This window comes from Vulpes vulpes, chromosome 12 (assembly GCF_048418805.1).
Source record: "Vulpes vulpes isolate BD-2025 chromosome 12, VulVul3, whole genome shotgun sequence".
NCBI classification, from domain to species: domain Eukaryota; kingdom Metazoa; phylum Chordata; class Mammalia; order Carnivora; family Canidae; genus Vulpes; species Vulpes vulpes.
This window is the reverse complement of record NC_132791.1, coordinates 181,714,658-181,734,769: the sequence shown is the minus strand read 5'-3', so window position 1 is coordinate 181,734,769 and position 20,112 is coordinate 181,714,658. Positions and strand designations below refer to the sequence as shown.

The window sequence follows — 20,112 nt, the reverse complement described above, 5'->3', positions numbered from 1 at the left end:
AATAATACTTCTACAAAAGAATTAAAAGTATGTGACATTCTGGTTTTTTCTTCTTTAGAACCCTGTTATTTAAACAAGACTTCTTTTTAAGTGTTGTTTAAATTTAGTTCTCAAATCCTCTGGTATCACCAGACTACCAAATCAAAACTTATGGCATAAAACAGGGCAGTATTTGTGTTCTTAATAATTAAAAAAAAAAAAAGCTTTATGTGTACTCTATAAATATAAATGCATAGACAACACTTCCCCTTGAGTTGCACATCAACATATAGCATTGTACATTACAATGACAATTTGTAACTTAAGGGTATTATATATATAAATACATATACCTTTGTAACCTTTATACTGTAAATAAAAAATGCTTTTAGACTTGTATTTTTTCTTTTCTTTTTATGTTAAAATGTTTTCAAACCTACAGGAAAATTTCAAGAGCAGTACAAGGATCTCCTACACCCTCTTCACTCCGATTTCCCAGTTGTTAGCATTTTACATTTGTTCTGGTATCCTCTCTTGCCTTCCTCTGACATTATGCTCTATCTATCTCACTTAAATTCTCAGTGTGTACCTCCCAAACACAAGACTCTCCTGCATTGCCACTGTTCCGGCCTTCCCACTAGGTAGTCAACACCGGCACACCACTATCTCCACCACCACCACCACCCAAGCCACAGGGCACATTCACCTGGTGCCAGTTGTCCCAGCAGCATCTCCTTTTCCTTTCTGGCGCAGGATCCTATCCAGTACCACAAGTGCCAGTTGGTTGTCATGTCTCATCAGTCTCTTCTGGTGCCATAGTTCAGCAGATTTAGGGCAATCCAAACTCTTAAAAACCTAGTTTTGTTTCTAGTTCCACCATTGACTTTCACTGATAGGAACTTAATCATTGGATCAAACTGAGCTTTATTATACTTTGAGTCACACAGAGGAGTGGAGATGGTTTCTTAGGAGTCATATGAGGAATCATCAGTTCTCCCATTTATTTGGGCATCAGTCACTCAATGTGCACAAGATTTTGCCCTGGCCCTACCTCTCCAAATTGTTACTCACTTGAACTTGGTTTTTATTCCTAGTTTTGGCCCCCACCCCCCTGACAAGGATTCCTTAACAAAATTGTTAAGAACCCACTCCTTGGGGCAGCCCGGGTGGCTCAGCGATTTAGCACCGCCTTCGGCCCAGGGCCTGATCCTGGAGACTAGGGATCAAGTCCCACATCGGGCTCCCTGCATGGAGCCTGCTTCTCCCTCTGCCTGTTTCTCTGCCTCTCTCTCTCTCTCTGTCTCTCATGAATAGATAAATAAAAAATTAAAAAAAAAAAAAAGGAAGAACCCACTCTTGGTACCTGGGTGGCTCAGTCAATTAGGCATCAGCCTTTGGCTTGGGTTGTGATCCCAGGTTCCTGGGATCAAGCCCTGCATTAGGCTCCCTGCTCAGCAATGGTTCTACTTCTCCCTCTGCCCCTGATTTGTGTTCTATCTCAAAAATAAGTAAAATCTAAAAACAAAACAAACAAAAAACCCCACTCCTTGGCATGAGCCCTAGAATGCTGGTGTTTGTGAAGTCTGATTTTACTAGATTGTATTGGCTAAGCAGAGTTGACTCACTTGTCCAAGCTCAGGTTTACAAGTGCCACCCTGTTAGCATCAGCCCAATCTAATCTGTGAAAGTGCTGTGCCAGAAAGAACAAATGGAACTGTGTATTTGCAAGTCAATGACTTTCTACCTGAAGTGTGGGAGCTCTAATGTGTGGGAGCTGAGAATCTGATTTCTGCCCTAGTAAGAAAGTTAGAATATGAAGTTCTCAATCTGATTCAAATTTATGAAGCCTAAACATGCTGTATGTGCCAGTACAGAAATGATATTTAGTGCCTTTATTTCCCCTCTCCCTCCTCCACTGACTCCCCCATCCCCAGCAATGGCAACACCACTGTAGAACTGAGGGGTTCTCAGAGTTTGTTTTCAAGCTACCCTCCAAAGAGAAAGTCAATAATGGGTGACCAAATGAGATGGGGAGGGGTCCCCATTTCCTGCCATCAGAAGCAGCTGCTCACCACCGAGCTTCCCTCCAGGAAGGGGAGCTTCCCCTGGGAAGCTGTGCTTTGTCAGCAGGGTCAGTGTCTCTGTACTGCAGGCTCCTGAAAGAAGCTAAGCAAGAGTCGTAAGAAAGCTGGGAAAGCTGAATAAGCAGAACAAAGAGAAGGTGAACACAGCCAGCGGATCTCAAGCCCAGCCCTGGCTATGTGCTAAGTTGTGCCCCACCAAATTTATAGGCTAAGCCCAACCCCCCACATCTCAGAAGGTGACTACATTTGGAGATAGACAAACACAAGAGGCAACTGGGGGCAGCCCGGTTGGCTCAGCGGTTTAGCGCCGTCTTTAGCCCAGGGCCTGATCCTGGAAACCCGGGATCGAGTCCTGTGTCAGGCTCCCTGCATGGAGCCTGCTTCTCCCTCTGCCTGTGTCTCTGTGCCTCTCTATCTCATAAATAAATAAGACCTTTAAAAAAAAAAAAAAAAAAAAAGAGGCAATTTGGTTAAAATGAGGCCGTTAGAGTGGGCCCTCATCCAATCTGGCTGGTGTCCATAATAAAAAAAAAAAAAAAGGAAACGTCAGGGTGCCTGAGTGGCTCACTGGGTTAAGCATATGCCTTTGACTCAAGTTATGATCCCAGGGTCCTGGGATCCAGCCCCTCATCTCCCTGCTCAAAGAGGAGCCTGCTTCTCCCTCTCTTTCTGCCACTCCCTCTGCTTGTGCTCATGCATGCATGTGCTTTCTCTATTAAATAAAGTCTTAAAATAAAAAAAGGAACTTGGGCAGAGATAAGGGATGGACACTTATCTCTTATCCAAGAGATAAGCTTGGACGCTGCATGTGCATACAGGAAAGACCCTGTGAGGACACAGCAAAATACAGCCATCCGAAAGCCAATGAAAGAGGCCCTAACCCTGCTAACAACTTGATCTTGGACTTGGAGCCTCCAGAAGTATGGAGACAATTTCTCTTGTGTAAGCCCCCCAGTCTGTGGTATCCTGTGATGGCAGCCCTAGCTGACTAAACATACGGCCTTCCACTTTAATTCTGTCTCCCAATTCATACAGCCCATTCAGTGTGTGGATTTAGTATGCTCTTAACTCCGCCTCACTCTCATCCACCAGTAGGGTCCCTCTCTTTAATTTGCTCACTTATTACTTCTTAATGAACTCATTATTAATACTTCCAGCACATATTGAGTGAGTCCTTATCAAGCCTTGGACAAGACTCAGCCCTGCCCTCTCGATGTAGGACAGTGCCTATGCCAAGTGCAAAACAGCAAATACAAGCCTCCCCACCCCACACAGTTCTGTCAGTGTCAGCCTCTGTATCTGAGCCTTCTTCCAGTTTCTTTTTTTCTTTTTTTTTAATTAATTAATTTATTTATGATAGTCACAGAGAGAGAGAGAGAGGCAGAGACACAGGCGGAGGAAGAAGCAGGCTCCATGCACCGGGAGCCTGATGTGGGATTCGATCCCGGGTCTCCAGGATCGCGCCCTGGGCCAAAGGCAGGCGCCAAACCGCTGCGCCACCCAGGGATCCCCTTCTTCCGGTTTCTTAAATTCCACTAATGGTCTCCATAGGGCCGCAAGACCTTTATACAGGCTGTTTCATCAACCTGGAGTGTTCTTAATCCTGCCTCATCCCTCAAACCTCTTCTTGAGTGGGAGCCTTTGCTGACCACCTATCTTGGGCATGTTGACTGTTAGACACTCACATAGTACATGGATTTTCACACATAGGCTTCCACACACTTATTATATCATCTTTCCTGATGAACATCATTTTTTTTTAAAGATTTTATTTATTTATTCATGAGAGACACACACACAGAGAGGCAGAGACACAGGCAGAGGAAGAAGCAGGCTCCATTCAGGGAGCCCGACGCGGGACTCGATTCTGGGTCTCCAGGATCACACCCTGGGCTGAAGGTGGCGCTAAACCGCTGAGCCAGATGCACAGATGCACTATACTGAAGTTTACTAGGCTGAAGCCCCCAGCCCTGGAAGTATAAGGAAACCACTTCCCTGGGGCACCTGGCTGTCTCAGTGGGTAGAACATGACTTTTGGGCACCTAGATGGCTCAGTCGGTTGGGCATCTGTCTTTGGCTCGGCTTGTGATTGGGTTCTGGGATCAAATCCCACATTGGGCTTCCTGCTCAGTTGGAAGATGGCTTCTCCCTCTACCTCTGCCTGTCGCCCTGCTTGTGCTCTTTCTCTGTGTCAAATAAATAAAATCCTTAAAAAAAAAAAAAAAGAAAAAAAAAGACACACACAGAGAGAGGCAGAGACACAGGCAGAGGGAGAAGCAGGTTCCCTGCAAGGAGCCTTACGTGGGACTTGATCCTGGAGACCCAGGATCCTGGGTCAGAAGGTGGTGCTAAACCGCTGAACCACCCAGGCTGCCCTAATAAATAAAGTCTTAAAAAAAGAAAAAGAACTCTTGATCTTGGGGCTGCAAGTTCAAGCCCCATGTTGGGTGGAGAGGCTACTTAAAACAAATTAAAAAATTAAAATAAAGAAAAGAAAGAAAACCACTTTCTTAAAGAGAAAAGTAGAAGGATCAATATTAAAAAACAAGAACTAACTTTAGACAGAACCACTAGCGTCATAATAATAGTTAACAGAGGAGGTGCCTGGGTGGTTCAGCCAGTTAAGTATCTGACTCTTGATTACTGCTCAGGTCATGATCTCTGTGTCCTGAGATCAGCCCCACTTCTGGCTCTGCGCTGCTCGGAGTCAGCTTGAGATTCCCTCTCTCGTCTGCCCCTCTCCCAGCTCGTGCTCTCTGTCTCTCAAAAAAATAAATTACCAGAGACTGAGTCCCCAGTGTGGGATGCGCTAGCTCATTTATTCCCCTGAAAAGCCTGACAAAGTAGACACTAATTATTAGTTTAACCCTATTAGAGGTCAGAAACCCAAAGTTCTAGGAAGTTAGGTTTACTGTGCAAGAAAAACTGTCCTACAGGCGATATTTTACTAGAAACGGGGTCTGGGGCTTGGGGTTTCTAGCCTCCCGGCCCCTGGCCTCGCCCCGCCCCCGCCCCTCAGGCCCCGCCCCCTCAGGCCCCGCCCCTCGGACCCCGCCCCCTCAGCCCCAGCCCCGCCCAGCGGCCGCGGGGGGCGGAGCCTGCAGTGCCAGCCGTGGCCGCCGGGGGGCAGCCGCGCGGCCCAGGCCCGACCGCTCTGGGCCGCTCTCCTCGCTCGCCCTGCGACTCGGCTCCGGCTGCGAGCGGACGCCCTGCCCGCGCCCAGCGCCCACCGCCGGGCTCCGCGCCCCCGACCCAGCCGCTCGGCTCCCCGGGGCCGGACCGAGGCCGCAAGCAGCGCCGCGGGGTGTGGGGCCGACCCAGGAGATGAAATGACAACGTCAACCCTCCAGGTACCTCGGTCGGCCCGGCTGGGTCTCCGGAAGCCGGAGGAGGCGCGGCGCGGCCTGCGGGGCGGCGGGGCGGGCGGGCGGCCTGCTCGGAGCCCCCGGCCCGCGGCCTCGCCCCCGCCCCGCCCCGCCGCCGCCTCCCGCTCCCACGCGCCCGGGCCGCGGGGCTGCCCCGCCGGGAGTCCCGCCCAGTCCCCCCCGCGCGTTAGGGCCGGCCCAGCCCGGAGCCCGCCGGGTGCCGCCGCGGGATCAGCGTCCTGGGGGCGGGCGGGCGCCGCCCGGGACCCTCGCCGCGCAGTCGGGCCGCCTGCCGTCCGGACGGGCCCCCGCGCCTCCCGCGGCCTCGCGTTCCTCCGTGCGGCCGGCGCCCCCCGGGCATCCCCGGCTCTCGCCTGGCGCTGGGCTGGCGCCCCCTGCGAGCACGACCGACGCGCCCTGAGGTGCGGCCGCAGACCGGGGCTTCGGGCTCCCCCGGCCCCTCGCTCGCCCGCGACCTTGGGCCGGCCTCGGGGTCTCGGCGCGGCAGCTGTCCTGTCGGTGAAGCGGGGCGGCACCTGTCGGGCCCCCGTCGGGCACCTGTCGGGCACCGGGTTGCTGTGACGGGGGCCCTGGGTTGAGTGATTCGGTTAACACGGTGCCTGCGGCGCGGAGGGTGCCCAGCACACAGCCTGCGAGGCGGCAGGCGAGACTTGCGGGGGAGCCGGCGTTTGGCTGGACCCCGGGCGATGGGCGGCATCCGGCCGGCCGCGGGGGAGGAGGCAGTGGGACGGAGCGGGGGCCGCGCCGGGGCGAACCGGGGCGAACCGGGGCGAACCGGGCCCCGCCGCCGCAGCCGCGCGGTGCGCCCCACGGCTCGCCTCTCACGGGCCTTCCGTGACTTCGCCGCAGACCCACCTGCCAGTGTTCCCGTGAGCTAGGAACGTTTTCACGTTGCTTCTAGAAGCTTCATTAAGGGGTCCCCGTGACGCCTCGTCAGTGAAGCTCCGACTCTTGACTTTGCCTCCAGTCACGATCTCAGGGTTGTGAGCTGCAGCCCCGCGTCCGCTCCACGCCCAGCAGCGAGTCTGTTTGGAGGTTCTCTCCTTCTCCCTCTGCCCTTCCCACTCACATCTCCCTCTCACTCTCTCTGTAAAATAAATAATCTTCTATTCCTCTAGTTTCTGTCCCAGTGGATTTGCCTATTATGGGCATTTTATTCATTCATTCATTCGTTGGCTTATTCATTTATTTGTTAAAAGATTTATTTAAAAAAATAAATAAAAGATTTATTTTTTTTATTTTAGAGCGGGGAGAGACAGAGGGAAAGAGAACCTCAAGCAGACTCCTCGCTAAGCACAGAGCCCACTCCAGGCTCGATCCCATGACCCCAAGCACACCAAACAGCAGAAACCAAGAGGCCAATGCTCAACTGACTGCGCCACCCAGGTGCCCCTATTCTGGGCATTTTATATAAGTGGAATCATACAATATGTGGTCCTTTGTGACTGGCTTCTCTCACTTAACATAATGTCGTAGGTTTTTATGTTTTTAAAAGGCTGGGAAAAGATATTTCATGACACGTGAAAATCATGAATTTCAAATTTCAGCATCTATAAATAAAGTTTTATTGGAACACATTCCTGCTCCTTCATTTACGTACTTTCTATGGCTGCTTTTGTGCTACAGAGGCGTAGTTGAGGAGTTGCTACAGAGATTGTATGGCCAGGAAAGTCTAACCTATTTACCATCTGGTCCTTTACCGCTTGCCAGCTCTTCTGTTAGCACATCTTCCTTACCCTTGTCCTTCATCCTCATCCCTGCCATATGTGTTACTAGAGATGCTGCAGGCTGGCAGTTTTATTCATCACCTCACCCTTGTGTTACACATAATTCTTCAACTTGCAGCCCAGGCCTCTTGCCGGTGAAACATTGTATGCACTTGCCAAAAAGATGTAATGTGCTCTTAGGCGCATTAATTAATAAAGTATCTCGAAGGGAGGGGGCAGAGCGTACCTTGAGTATTGTCTGAGCCCTGCTTTCAAAAGGACAGACCTTAGCAGGAAGGCATATAGGGTGAAAAAGTCCAAGGAACCGGGCATGTTTGTTCTGGAGGAGAGAAGCCACAAGGGACAGGAGAATTGGTTTCATTGTCTTATCTGAAGAGACATTATTGAGGGAGAGTAGACCAGAGAAGCTTGTTTGAGCTAATCATTGAAGAAGTTTCTGGGCTCCTGGCCATCCTGTATTTGTAGGTAATGGAGGTAGCTGCGCTTGAAAATAGTAGCAACACTTTTTCACCTTTCCTACCCTCATCAACCTGGTGAGTTCATTTATCATCAGCCTGGCCTAACCTACTCCTCTTAGTTTCGTAGAGCTAGCTGTCCTTCTGAGACCTCTTGCTTTCAGATGAGGAAGGGCTGCACAGATGCCTGAGCCCTGCCAAGAGCTTGTCAGAAGGTTTATTGTTTGCTGTGGACAGAACTGTGTGTATACATTGGGATCTGCCGGCCTGGTGTCTAGTGCTGATCAGCTTGAGGAGGATAATTTTGGTAATGCTTCCTGGGTTGGTGAAGCAATGGTTTCTAAAACTGGGTATGTAGGTGTGGGGCAGCTGCCTGAAAGATCCAGCATGCTTTTGAGTTCAGTCTAGAGCACAGACCTACAGGATTTCTGAGATTCACAAAGATGTGCTCACCCAGTTCTTAGAAGATTCCATAGGACTACTCTCTTCAATTAGCACATATATGTCTCTGGAGTAAGCAAACCCTTTCATCCCTCCCTCCCTCCCTCCCTCCCTTCCAGAGAGCGCATATATGCCAGTGGGGGGAGGGACAGAGGGAGGGAGAGGATCTTCAAGCAGACTCCGCACTGAGCCTGGAGCCTGATGTGGGGCTTGATCTCCTGACCCATGACCTGAGCCGAGACCAAGAGTTGGACACTTAGCTGACTGGCCAGGCTTGCCGGCAAGCGCTTTTCTTACTAGAGCTACTGGTATACTGACCCATGTGTCTAAGCATCCCTTCCTTAAGTAGCAAGTTTAGGAAAACCATCTTCTCTTTTCACCACAGAGAAGAAGCAGGTTGGGCCAGTAGGAGGTCGAGATCTCTTTGGTCAGTCTCTTAGAAGGGCTGGCTCTTCTCTGGCCTTTATGCCGAGCAGCACAACAATCAGTTGGTTCTGGTGTTTCCCCTTTTCCAGGCAGTGGCCCCATGGCCACTTTTTTTTCCCTTGAGGCAAGGAACAGAAAGTGGATTCTCCCCTTGAGCCTTAATCTGAGATATTTGGTCAGGTTTCCACTTGCTGAGAACCAGAGCGAAACTGAGAAGGAGCTTGCTTTTAACCGGATGAGTGTATTGTGAAGAGGGATGCTGTCTTTTAAAGCTCCATTTCAAGGCCTTTGTAGTTGACATTGGAAAATAGGCCAACATAATGGTGGGCGACTAACAGATCTGCAGGGTTCCTGCTGCCCTGGGACCCCAAGGGCTTTTTGGGTCTCTTGGGAAGCACTGAGGTATTTGCTCTGCCTTTCCAGAAAGCCATTGATCTGGTGACAAAAGCCACAGAAGAGGATAAAGCCAAGAATTACGAGGAGGCGCTCCGGCTCTACCAGCATGCCGTGGAGTATTTCCTACACGCTATCAAATGTGAGTCACACGCAGGGCCCTCCATGGCCGTAGAGCCCCTGCCAGGGCAGGGTAGGTACACTCTCTCCAATTCCCCTTTTGCAGATGAGGCACACAGCGACAAGGCCAAGGAGAGCATTCGAGCCAAGTGCATGCAGTACCTAGATCGGGCCGAGAAGCTGAAGGATTATTTACGAAACAAAGAGAAGCATGGCAAGAAGCCAGTGAAAGAAAATCAGAGTGAGAGCAAGGGGTGAGTACGGAGGAGTGGAGGGCCCGGCTGGGACCAGAGACCCCATGAGCATGTGTCCTTTGTAGGAGTCACTGCCATTCTTGGTGCTAATGCGGCCTTCCTTTGGGGGAATAACACTTGTACCGGGGATGATGCCCCAGCTGCCTCTGTCGGGCACTGTGCACACTATTTCCTTGGATAGGATCTTGTTGGATCCACACAGGAGAGCTGTGAGTGAAATGTGAGCCAGCAGGGAGGTTGCAAGCCTTGGATTCCACAGTTGGGCTCTGAGGGTATAGCCTGGTGCTGCCACTTCCTAGCCATGTGACCATGGACAAGTGCCATGACCCCCTGTGCGTCCAGGCCCCTCGTCTGTAGAAGAAAGATAACGCGCCTTCCCACCCAGCGTTGCTCTAAGGAGCAAGAGGTGGTGCGGGTAAAGCCCTGAGGGTAGAGTGTGGCGTGCAGTAACGAGACAGTATGTGTCAGCTGCTGCTGTGATCAGAGTTACTGTCTTCATGTGACAGATGAGGCAACAGACTCAAGTTCAGAGATGGCCCAGGTCACAGAGCTGCACTTGATGGAGTCTGGTCCCACACCCAGGGCTTCTGTTTCCGACTCCAAAGGCAGTGTTTGCTCTGCAGCCTCTCTCCTCACATTTGTGGTTTGCCTACCACACAGATTCCAGGGAGCCAATGGTGTCCTGGAGGCGAAGGGGAGGGTCCCAGGCAGGAGGGTCATGGATGGAGCAGGAGAGGCGGGTGTGTGCCACCCCACCAGTGGTGGGAGGCTCTGCTCCCGGGTTGACAGGGTTCCCCAGAGAGGGAGACATACCCTGGGAAGGGACGAGGAATAGGCAGGAGGTTAACATCTCTGAGAGGGCTAGAAGAGTTTTAAGGATGGCAAATCGCTTGTCCCATTAGGGGTTGGCCCTGGGGTGAGACCAGTGACTATGTTCCCTTCCTCGGTGCCCCTCTTTAGACTTATACTTCACCTCTTCTCTGAGTCACAGCCACTTGATATCTGGTTGTGAGTCTGTGTGAGAGGCCAGTGACAGCTCCGGTTGCTTGCCCAGCTGTTCCTGAAGTCCAGCCAAAGCACATGTCCCCCATTAGCCTTCTAGAGAGGGCACACATCTCCATTCTTAACTACCTTTTTTTTTTTTTTTTTTTTAAGATTTTATTTATTGGACACAGAGAGCACAAGCAGGGGGGAGAGGCAGAGGAAGAGGGAGAAGCAGACTCCCCGCTGAGCAGGGAGCCTGATGCAGGGCTTGATCTCAGGACCCTGGGATCATGACCCGAGCCAAAGGCTGATGCTCAACCGACTGAGCCCCTCAGGCACCCCTATTCTTACAACCTTTTTAAATATTTTTTTATATATATTTTTTATTATTTATTTATGATAGTCACAGAGAGAGAGAGAGAGAGAGGCAGAGACACAGGCAGAGGGAGAAGCAGACTCCATGCACCAGGAGCCCGATGTGGGATTCAATCCCGGGTCTCCAGGATCGCGCCCTGGACCAAAGGCAGGCGCCAAACCGCTGCGCCACCCAGGGATCCCCCCTATTCTTACAACCTTAATGAAGAAACAAGGGTGGGTGACGCAGGTGTTTCCTGGAGGATGTGGACGTGAGTGTTGTGCTCTCAGAACCTCCTTGTCAGCTGCCTCTTGCTTTAGCATGTCATCTTCTGTCTCCTTTCCCAGCAGTGATAGTGACAGTGAAGGGGACAACCCAGAGAAAAAGAAATTGCAAGAACAACTGATGGGTAAGAGGCCCGAGGCCCCGCGGCAATGGGAGGGGGAGATGTGGTGAGGGTCCCCTGGAGGGTCAGCTCAGACCTATCAGTTGGGCTCCAGGTCAAAGGCTCTACTTGCCTCTTGCAGGTGCTGTTGTGATAGAGAAGCCCAACATTCGGTGGAATGATGTGGCTGGGCTGGAGGGGGCCAAGGAAGCCCTCAAAGAAGCTGTCATTTTGCCAATTAAATTCCCACACTTGTTCACAGGTAAGGGTTGAGCTGCTTTCAGCCCAGATGTAAAAACAGCAGGCTTCCGAGGAAGCCAGCTCAGGGCTCCCCCTCTGAAGGTGACCCGGCACAGGTGGCCACTCGGCTCTTTGCCCTCAGTGGGCATTCGGGCAGGAGAGGCCTCAGGGCCGATCATCACAGTCATCTGCTCTGTGCTTCCCTCTGGTCAGACACCTCTGCAACTAGAACTTTGACTTGACTGTCCCAGTGGGTGAGTAGGGTCAGTGCCAGCCGGCGTCACTTTGCAGGGTCTTGGGGGTCTTGAGCCCAGGGCTAGGAGCCGGTTCTCAGTGGGTAATTCAGTTCCCTTTATTTTTGCTGCTAGAATCGGTTGTCTTGTAGAACCTTTCTCTTCTGGTCGTACTTACAGTAAATAGAGGTGTCTTTGGCTTTTTTCTCTTCCCTTTCCCCAGTTAGGAGGAAGCTCACCTCCGATTATTCTTTGTTGTAGGCAAGCGTACGCCTTGGCGAGGGATACTGCTCTTCGGACCCCCTGGCACAGGGAAATCCTACCTGGCCAAAGCAGTGGCCACGGAGGCCAACAACTCCACCTTCTTCTCTGTGTCCTCCTCGGACCTGATGTCTAAGTGGTTGGGGGAGAGTGAGAAGTAAGTCAGCTGCCAGACCCTGCTTCCCTGCCCTTGAGCCACCGCCCAGAGGAACCGCTGCTGGGTGTTGGGGAAGCGGCCAGCAGAGGGGAATGATGTCAGCTGCCCGGCTGGGACGCTGTTCCGACAAAGACTGCTGAGACTGAATGTGGGAGAGACGTCTTCGTACAGGAAAGGGAAAGGCAGTCGCCATCTTTGGGTATCAGGCGGATGTCCTCTATTGGGGACTTCGTGTGGTTTAGTTATTTTCCACACCGACTCCCATTTTGCAGAGGATGACACTGAGGCTGAGTAGAGGGGAATGTGACTTGTCCTAAATCCAGAGCTTATGAGTGGGGCTGCCGCCAAGGTGGGCTGCTTCTCGTGGCACAGTGCTGCTGGCGGATTTGTGATGCCCGCTTCCTTGGAAATCCAGGCATGACTAGAGTCTTGACCTGTCTGTGGGAAGGGCAGGAGAAGCAGTGACTGGGCCCCTGGCTGGGGTGGGTATGGGTGTCCTGATCCCGGCCCCCCTTGTCACCTTCACAGGCTAGTCAAGAACCTGTTTGAGCTGGCCAGGCAGCACAAGCCCTCCATCATCTTCATCGATGAGGTGGATTCCCTCTGCGGGTCCCGCAATGAAAATGAGAGTGAGGCCGCCCGAAGGATCAAAACGGAGTTCTTGGTTCAGATGCAGGGTGCGTGCCGGTGCTGGCTGCCCTCCCGGCTCGCGGTCCTCCCAGAGCCAGCCGGGCTCCATTATGTAGCCGCAGCTGGAGGGGATGGGCCATGGGGCGGAGGGAAGAGTCAGAGAAGCAGTTCTCGGCTCCCTCTCCACAGGCCTTTGCCCCCCAGCCCCTGCCCTTCCCGAGGCGGCCAGGGCTTCAGAGAAGGCTCTTGGCCCAGCAAAGCTGGTTGTTGCTGGTGGCACGGCGATGGCCCCAGAGCAGAACACACAAAGCCCCTGAGGTGCTTCCTACAGCTGCTCCCTAATTCTGGCAGGTGTTCTGAGTCAGCGTCTGTTTCCCTTTCTCCACAGGGGTGGGGAATAACAACGATGGGACTCTGGTTCTTGGTGCCACAAACATCCCATGGGTGTTGGATTCAGCCATTAGAAGGAGGTGAGTCTTCCCCAGTAGGAGCCAGGGGCTGAGGTCTTTCTCCAGCCATAGTCAACCTGCTGCTGGCAGTGGTGCAGCCTGACTCCGTTTCCCTGGAGGCTTCTTCATGTCTGCATGGTGAGCAGAGCCCTGAGTGAGGCAGCTTCTGGAGGGCCCCAGAGCCCCTCTCCATGAAGACTTATGCCGTCTCTTCTCAAGTCCCGCCATGTGCTTGGCTCTCTAGGTTTGAAAAGAGGATTTACATCCCACTGCCCGAGGAGGCTGCCCGTGCCCAGATGTTCCGGTTGCATCTGGGGAGCACTCCCCACAATCTCACGGATGCCAACATCCATGAGCTAGCCCGGAAGACGGAAGGCTACTCAGGTGCCGACATCAGCATCATCGTGCGGGACTCCCTCATGCAGCCTGTCAGAAAAGTTCAGTCAGCAACACACTTCAAAAAGGTGAGTGCGGAGGCACCCGGCGGCTCAGTTGGTTAAGCATTCAACTTTTTTTTTTTTTTTTTTAAGATTTTACTTATTTATTCATGAGAGACAGAGAGAGAGAGGCAGGCAGAGACACAGGCAGAGGGAGAAGCAGGCCCCACGCAAGGAGCCCGACGTGGGACTCGATCCCTGGTCTCCAGGACCACGCCCTGGGCTGAAGGCGGCGCTAAAGCGCTGAGCCACCCGGGCTGCCCAGCATTCAACTCTTGATCTCAGCATGGGTCTTGATCTCAGGGTTGTGAGTTCAGGTCCCACGTTGGGCTCCACACCTGGTGAGTGGGCCAGCAAGGAGTTGCTTAAAAAGTGTCACAGGAATGGGGAGATCAGCTTTCTTTGCCAGTTCCTTGGCTGCTCAGGTGACACGTTTGGTCTCCCGGAGAACCAAGGATAAGTACAAGGGAGCCCTCTGGTTTGCACCTGCTCTCTCCTTCCTTGTAGTTCTTTTGCTCAAATATGTCCATCTTGGATTGTGTGAAGCCAGAGGACATGGCACTGTGCCACTCACCCCTGCCACCTTCACAGCGCTGTGCTGTCATGTGGGGACCCCACTCAGTGTCTGAAGAGTGGTGGGTACAGAATCACCCTCTCTAAGGTGGAACTCCTCTCACACCTCGTATCTCTGTTGAATGTCTGCAGAGGGTCCTCTTATGTGCCTTGTGCTGTTCTAGGACCCGGGGAGACATTTGTGACCACAGCAGACAAAAGTCCCTGACCTCTAGGAGCCTCATCTCTAGTTGAAAAGATACCCCTTTCTCTTTCTTTCTTTCTTTCTTTTTTCTTTTTCTTTCTTTCTTTCTTTCTTTCTTTCTTTCTTTCTTTCTTTCTTTCTTCCTTCCTTCCTTCCTTCCTTCCTTCCTTCCTCCCTTCCTCCCTTCCTCCTTTCCTTTCTTTTCTTTTCTTTCTTTCTTTCTTTTTCTTTCTTTCTTTCTTTCTTTCTTTCTTTCTTTCTTATACTCATTTCTGAGAGAGCAATGAGGGGGATAACAGCAGGGGATGGAGTCTGGTGTCTCTGAAGTTTGGAGTTGGGTGGGCAGGTTGTATTCTTTAAAGAAAAACAAAAAAGATTTAAGAGAATGAGAATTCCAGGGAGACAACCCACTGAGCATGACATAAGGCTTCATCTCACGACCCTGAGATCATGACCTGAGCCCAGATCAAGAGTTGGATGCTTAACCGTCCAACTTGGCTGAGCCACCAGGTGCACTGGGGCAAGTTGTACTTTTTTTTTTTTAATCTCATATTCTTTTTTTAAAAAAAAAATTCTATTTATTCATGAGAAACAGAGAGAGAGGCAGAGACACAGGCAGAGAGGGAGGAGCAGGCTCCACTCAGGGAGCCCAACGCAGGATTTGATCCCGGGTCTCCAGGATCACACCCCGGGTGGAAGGCAGCGCCAAACCGCTAAACCACCCAGGCTGCCCTTAATCTCATATCCTTTCTACCTTCTGCCCCACCCCCACCTTTAAGAGAGAAAGTTGAGAACTGGAGTGGGGGGCAGCAGGGAGGGGCAGAGGCAGAGGGAGAGAATCCCACACAGGCTCCATGCCTGTTGTGGAGCCTAACACGGGGCTTGATCTCATGGCCCTGAGATCATGACCTGAGCTGAAATCAAGAGTCGGGTGCTTAACCCACTAAGCCACCCAGGTGTCCCAAGGCAGGTTGTATCTTAAGGGATAAGCCCACCGCAGGGGATGTTTGAGTCAAGAGTTGAAGGAAGTGAGGGAATTAGCTTTGGGATATTTGGGGGATGTTACCAGTAAAGCAGACTGTGGTTAGAAAAACATTTTTGGTGTCACTGCATTTGTGGTGAGATTGGATGGAGTTAATGAGGAAGGGGAAGCTATCGACATTTTGGGCCACAAATTGAGATTCTAGAGAACAGTGCCTAGAATAGCATGCTAATCACAAACCTCTGAAATCCTGCTTTGAGCTGCTTTGACTACCGGCCCGAGAGTTCTGCAGGATTCATTCTCTGCTCAGAGTGATGACCTAGAAAGCCAGGCATGCATTCATACCCTACCACGACCTTCTCTTCAGGACTCAGAAGTCTGAGGATCCTGTCCCTTCCCCAAGCACAGAGGTGCAACCCCTCCAGTCAGATTCCTGGTTGATTTCAGGTCTGTGGCCCTTCCCGCACCAACCCTAGCGTTATGATCGATGACCTCCTGACCCCATGCTCACCAGGGGACCCGGGGGCCATGGAGATGACTTGGATGGATGTCCCCGGTGACAAACTCCTAGAGCCTGTGGTTTGCATGGTAAGTGGCTGGTTGGGAGAAGGACTGCACAGAACCCAGAAAAACTGGGGTCTTGGGTCTAAAAATAAAAATAGGCTTCTCCCCTTCTTCGTCCTGGGCTGTTGTGGCTCCTCTGAAACAGGGAATGGCCTTTGGGGCTCTGGGTAGCTGGGACTCCTGCCATTAGACTCAGTGGGGGCCCAAGATGAAGGCCGCAGCACAAGCATTTATTTTCTTCAGCGAGAATAAAGGCCAGCTGGTGCGACTACATCATTCCACGGGTTTGGCTTGTGAGTGGCCATGGAGGCAACGAGCATCTGTTGGCAGTTTGTTTCAATGCCGTTGCATAGGGAGCCTAATGGGACTGGTGTTGCCCCTCCTCATCCTGGTTTTGCTGAGGGTCTTGCCTGCCGTGTGTGGCAGGTGTCTGCCGATGTGGTGGGTGTGCAATCAGAATGAGCTTCTCCCAGCAGTTAAGAGATGAGGGGAGCTTGGATTCTTTCAGATGAGAAGTAGGCCTGTTCAGACGACATGAGCTGCCTTAAGAGGGAAGAGCGGTCCTGTCACGGGAGACATTCAGGCAGGAGCCAGGCAATCAGAGGAGCTTTGCATTTGGGGCTGGGAATGACCACGAATGCAGGCCTCTTCTTGCAACACCACATGGGACTGCGACACAAGGAGGCCTAGAGCCCTGCCTAGAGCCCTGGCTGCTCCTCAGCTCGTGCCCTTGTCTTTGCAGTCGGACATGCTCCGGTCTCTGGCCACCACTCGGCCCACCGTGAATGCAGATGACCTCTTGAAAGTGAAGAAATTCTCAGAGGACTTTGGACAGGAGAGTTAAAAATTTCTTCACTTGGTGATGGTGAAGGTGGGAGGTAGATTGGGGTAATAAATCCACGGCACTCCCCAGGTCAGTGGCCAGACAGGGCACTGGGGCTCGTCTTAACGTCACTACAGCGTCCCCTCTGCTGTCTGGCCGCCAGCCGGGGAGCATAAAGGAAGGGCCTCCCTGGCCACAAAGACACAGAAGCACATTCGGCACTGGGTGGAATACTGGTTCTTCCTACTTCCTCCTCCTCCTCCTCTTCTGGATGCTCACCAACTCCTTGTCCTGCCCCTGTGTTTTTTGTTTTGTTTTTTAAACCTTTCTTTGTTCCCCTAAATTAATGCTGCTTGGATTTTTGTCTTGTTTATAAATAAAATTAAAATCTCCCAGAAGCATCAAGGAGTGGGAGCAGCCCGCACTGTGGGGTTGTTGCCGACCTTCAGAACGGCTTGCCAGGCCCGTCCACCTGTTCCTTCTAACCCAGGTTTTACTCTTTGTGAACACTATGACTGACGCCCTGGGTCGCCAGGCCAAGCCCTGCCTGTAAAGGCCAAGAGTAAAACCGAGCCATTCCCAACCTCCCAGGTCAGCATCCTGGGCTCTGTGTCCTCCCTGCAAGAGGAAAGATGGGTTTTGTGAGCACAGAGCTGTGGAGACCAGAATGAGTGAAGGCAGTCAGGTGGGTTTCACTGCTGCCTTTTCTTCCCTCTGAATGTGAGAACACCGAACCCCGCCACTGCTCCTGGCTCTCTGCCCTGGAAATGGGCTAATAAATCCTTTTCCCTCTTGAGCCACTTGAGTGATCTCATCTTTGGTTATTCTCTGCGGCTCCCTGAAGGCCATACTTGCTTCCATTAGAAAGACCCCCTGGTTCTCTCTCTGCACCCTCCATCAGAGGAGGAGGGCATTGCCACCTACTGCAGTTCCCAGGCCTGATCTCCAGTCAGGTTGGCAGACCCCGACTACCCCTCCCCCCAAGCCTTGTAAATGTGGCACCTGGACAGTTCTTCCTGCCGACTCGGCCTGTGGGCCGGATGTGGCCTGTAGCTGTTTGGTTTGGTCTGTTGGCAACATTGAAAAGTCAAGAATTGATGTAAAAATTATCTGGCTTCTGGGAGATTAGGTGGTGCTGGGCCTGTGTCCCCGTGAGGCAGCCAGTCAGCCACAGCCTAGCAGGGGCTTCCCTTGCTCAGAAGCAGAACAGGCTCTCCGGCTCACGCATCCCTACGTGGTCAGCTTCCCTCTTTCAGGTTGCCTGCCTAGCCCCTATGGCCATTAGAATTTTTGACTCCTTGAGACCCTTCCAAGGCTCTAGAGTTGGCAGCCCTAGAAATGCTGTTTGAGTAGCAGACTTGATCCTTGACTGCTCGCATATGAATACACAAAAGGCCTGGCATCCGGTTGGTACAGTTCCCCTCCCCTTCCAAAAGCCAATATTATTGCTCTGTGTTTTATTAAAACCCAAATTGTCCAGAACTGATGATGTGGCCAACTCTTAGATCTTGGTAGCTTTGGACTGTGCTGTTTCTGATTTGGTTAGGAATGGCTGCTGAATTCAGGCAACTTTTGCTGGGTTCTTTGAAGGGTCGGGCCCAAGTGCTCCTCTCCAGGGTGAGGGCATTAGCCCTGCCTCAGTACCAGGTGCCTCAGCAAGCCTGGCCTCCAGGTGACACCTGCGTAGCAACTGTGGCTAGCATCTTGGGCACGCAGGCGTCCCATGGCTCTCGCTTTAGTTAGGTGCTCTCAGCCACTAATTACTATTTAAACACCGGATTAGAAGTTGGCATAGGACACTGTCCCACTCGTACTATTTCATTTTAGTCATTTGTGCTTTCTTATTCTACCTCCAGTCACCTTTACTTGAATCAGGTCATCGCTTGCTTTATTTTTAAAATCTTCCTTTCTACTGCTTAGACACCTTGAAAAGTCATAGGAGTTAACGGAAACTGGAGCTGCTGTGGTTCGTCTTCATGGCTCTGGTCACGGCTGTTACCGATGTCATGCCTCTCCATTCCTCTCTCCACCACCAGTGACAGGAGGCAGGACGATGAATGTCCTCTTCACATGTGAGGCTGAAGTAACCTCAGACTGATGTGTGCCCTCACCATCTGTGTTAAACATGGCTCGTAGGTGCAGAGGAATTTCCTGCCCTAAGTGCTAACCCTGAAATTCACTCTTCCCTACTTGGGAATTCTGTCCTAAGCCTTCTGTCTCCCTTGGCTTTCACTTTGGTAGTTGACTTCTAAACTCTCCTTAGCTCAAGATGCTGACTTGTGCGGTGTGGTTATTGTGGCTGATACATCTCCCTGGGGTGGGCAAGGTTTTATTAGAAACGCAGATTTGTTGCCTTGAGCTATACATGTAGTATTTAGTTGGACAAATCCTTCCTCCTAGATGGATTTGGTTACACTAGTAAACCTCACATTGTCAACAATAGAGTTTCAGGCTTTCTCCAAGGTCTACCCTGAACAACCACATACCCTTGGGCCCCCAGGTCAGGAAGCTGCAGGCAAATGTTACTGATATACTTTACGAAGGCATCAGTAAGGACTCTGAAGCACTCTGAGGAGCATCTGAGGAAGCATCAGAATATTCTGATGCCACCCTGCAGGAGCTTCTGAACATTGTCCAAGGTCCTGGAATTCTAATTTTCATAAGGACCCATGTTTTTAGTCTAAATGAGTTTTTTACAGACCTTTCCCAGTGGCCGAGTATCCAACCTCACCTTGGAGCAGTGCTGGCTCCTGTTCCTTTCCAAAGTTTAATGCAGAGAGAGCCAGTTCCCTTTTACTTGACCTCATAGGCCCCCAGATGTGTCCTATTTAGAGAAAGCCATACTGGGTTTGTTTAGTTAACCACTGTTTAAAACAAGTATTTTCCTAAACAACTTACTGAACTTTCTACATGGATACTAGAATTTGGAGGACTCTGGTAAGAGTACCTGTGTTGCAAAACAACATAAAAATGAGGCAAGACCAGTATCTAGACAAACAAATTTCCTCATCTCTTGCAAAGCTCTAACAGTATCTTTTTTTTTTTTTTTTAAAGATTTTATTTATTTATTCATGAGAAACAGAGGCAGGCTCCATACAGGGTGCCTGATGTGGGACTCGATCCTAGGTCTCCAGGATCAGGCCCTGGGCTCAAGGCGGCGCTAAACCGCTGAGCCACCCGGGCTGCCCGCTCTGACGGTATCTTAAGGCTAATCATTGGTCAGCATGCTGCTAATTTATTTTTCCAAAATAAGTGTAGTGACCAGGAAGCACAAGTTTTGCTTTGTTTCTAATTGTGATAGGAAGAGGTTCACTGTTCCTCAACTCTCATCCCTCCCCTAGCCCTGATCCATGACCTCTGCCAAAAGAATGAGCCAAATCAAATAGCAGCTGCCCAAGAGATCTCTGCAGGAAAATCGTCTCCAAATCTGTTAAAGGCAGAAGGTGGAGACCAAAACTGTGAGCCTGGTAAAATGTGTGGGTACTCATTTGCATTAATATTATTATTAAACACTTCTATGAACTGTGGCCATTCTCTTCTGTTTCACTTACACAAGCAAACTGTTGTCCAAAGCAAAGGACTCTGCAGGT

At 51.3% G+C, this 20,112-nt stretch overlaps 1 protein-coding gene across 2 annotated transcripts; it reads left to right on the top strand.

The window, feature by feature from the left end:
- The first annotated feature begins 5,203 nt into the window (after positions 1–5,203).
- VPS4A (vacuolar protein sorting 4 homolog A) lies at positions 5,204–20,049 on the top strand. 2 transcript variants are annotated; one of them, XM_072731621.1, is made up of 11 exons: positions 5,204–5,413; positions 8,922–9,033; positions 9,118–9,265; positions 10,955–11,013; positions 11,132–11,251; positions 11,724–11,880; positions 12,409–12,557; positions 12,899–12,980; positions 13,204–13,423; positions 15,583–15,723; positions 16,442–20,049. In XM_072731621.1, the coding sequence occupies exons 1-11, from the start codon at positions 5,393–5,395 to the stop codon at positions 16,541–16,543; spliced, it is 1,311 nt and encodes a 436-aa protein (XP_072587722.1). In that variant the 5' UTR covers positions 5,204–5,392; the 3' UTR covers positions 16,544–20,049. The 2 variants fall into 2 exon arrangements, with proteins under 2 accessions (XP_072587722.1, XP_072587721.1); XM_072731620.1 differs by having other exon boundaries at positions 5,206–5,413; positions 10,952–11,013.
- The last annotated feature ends 63 nt before the right edge of the window (positions 20,050–20,112 follow it).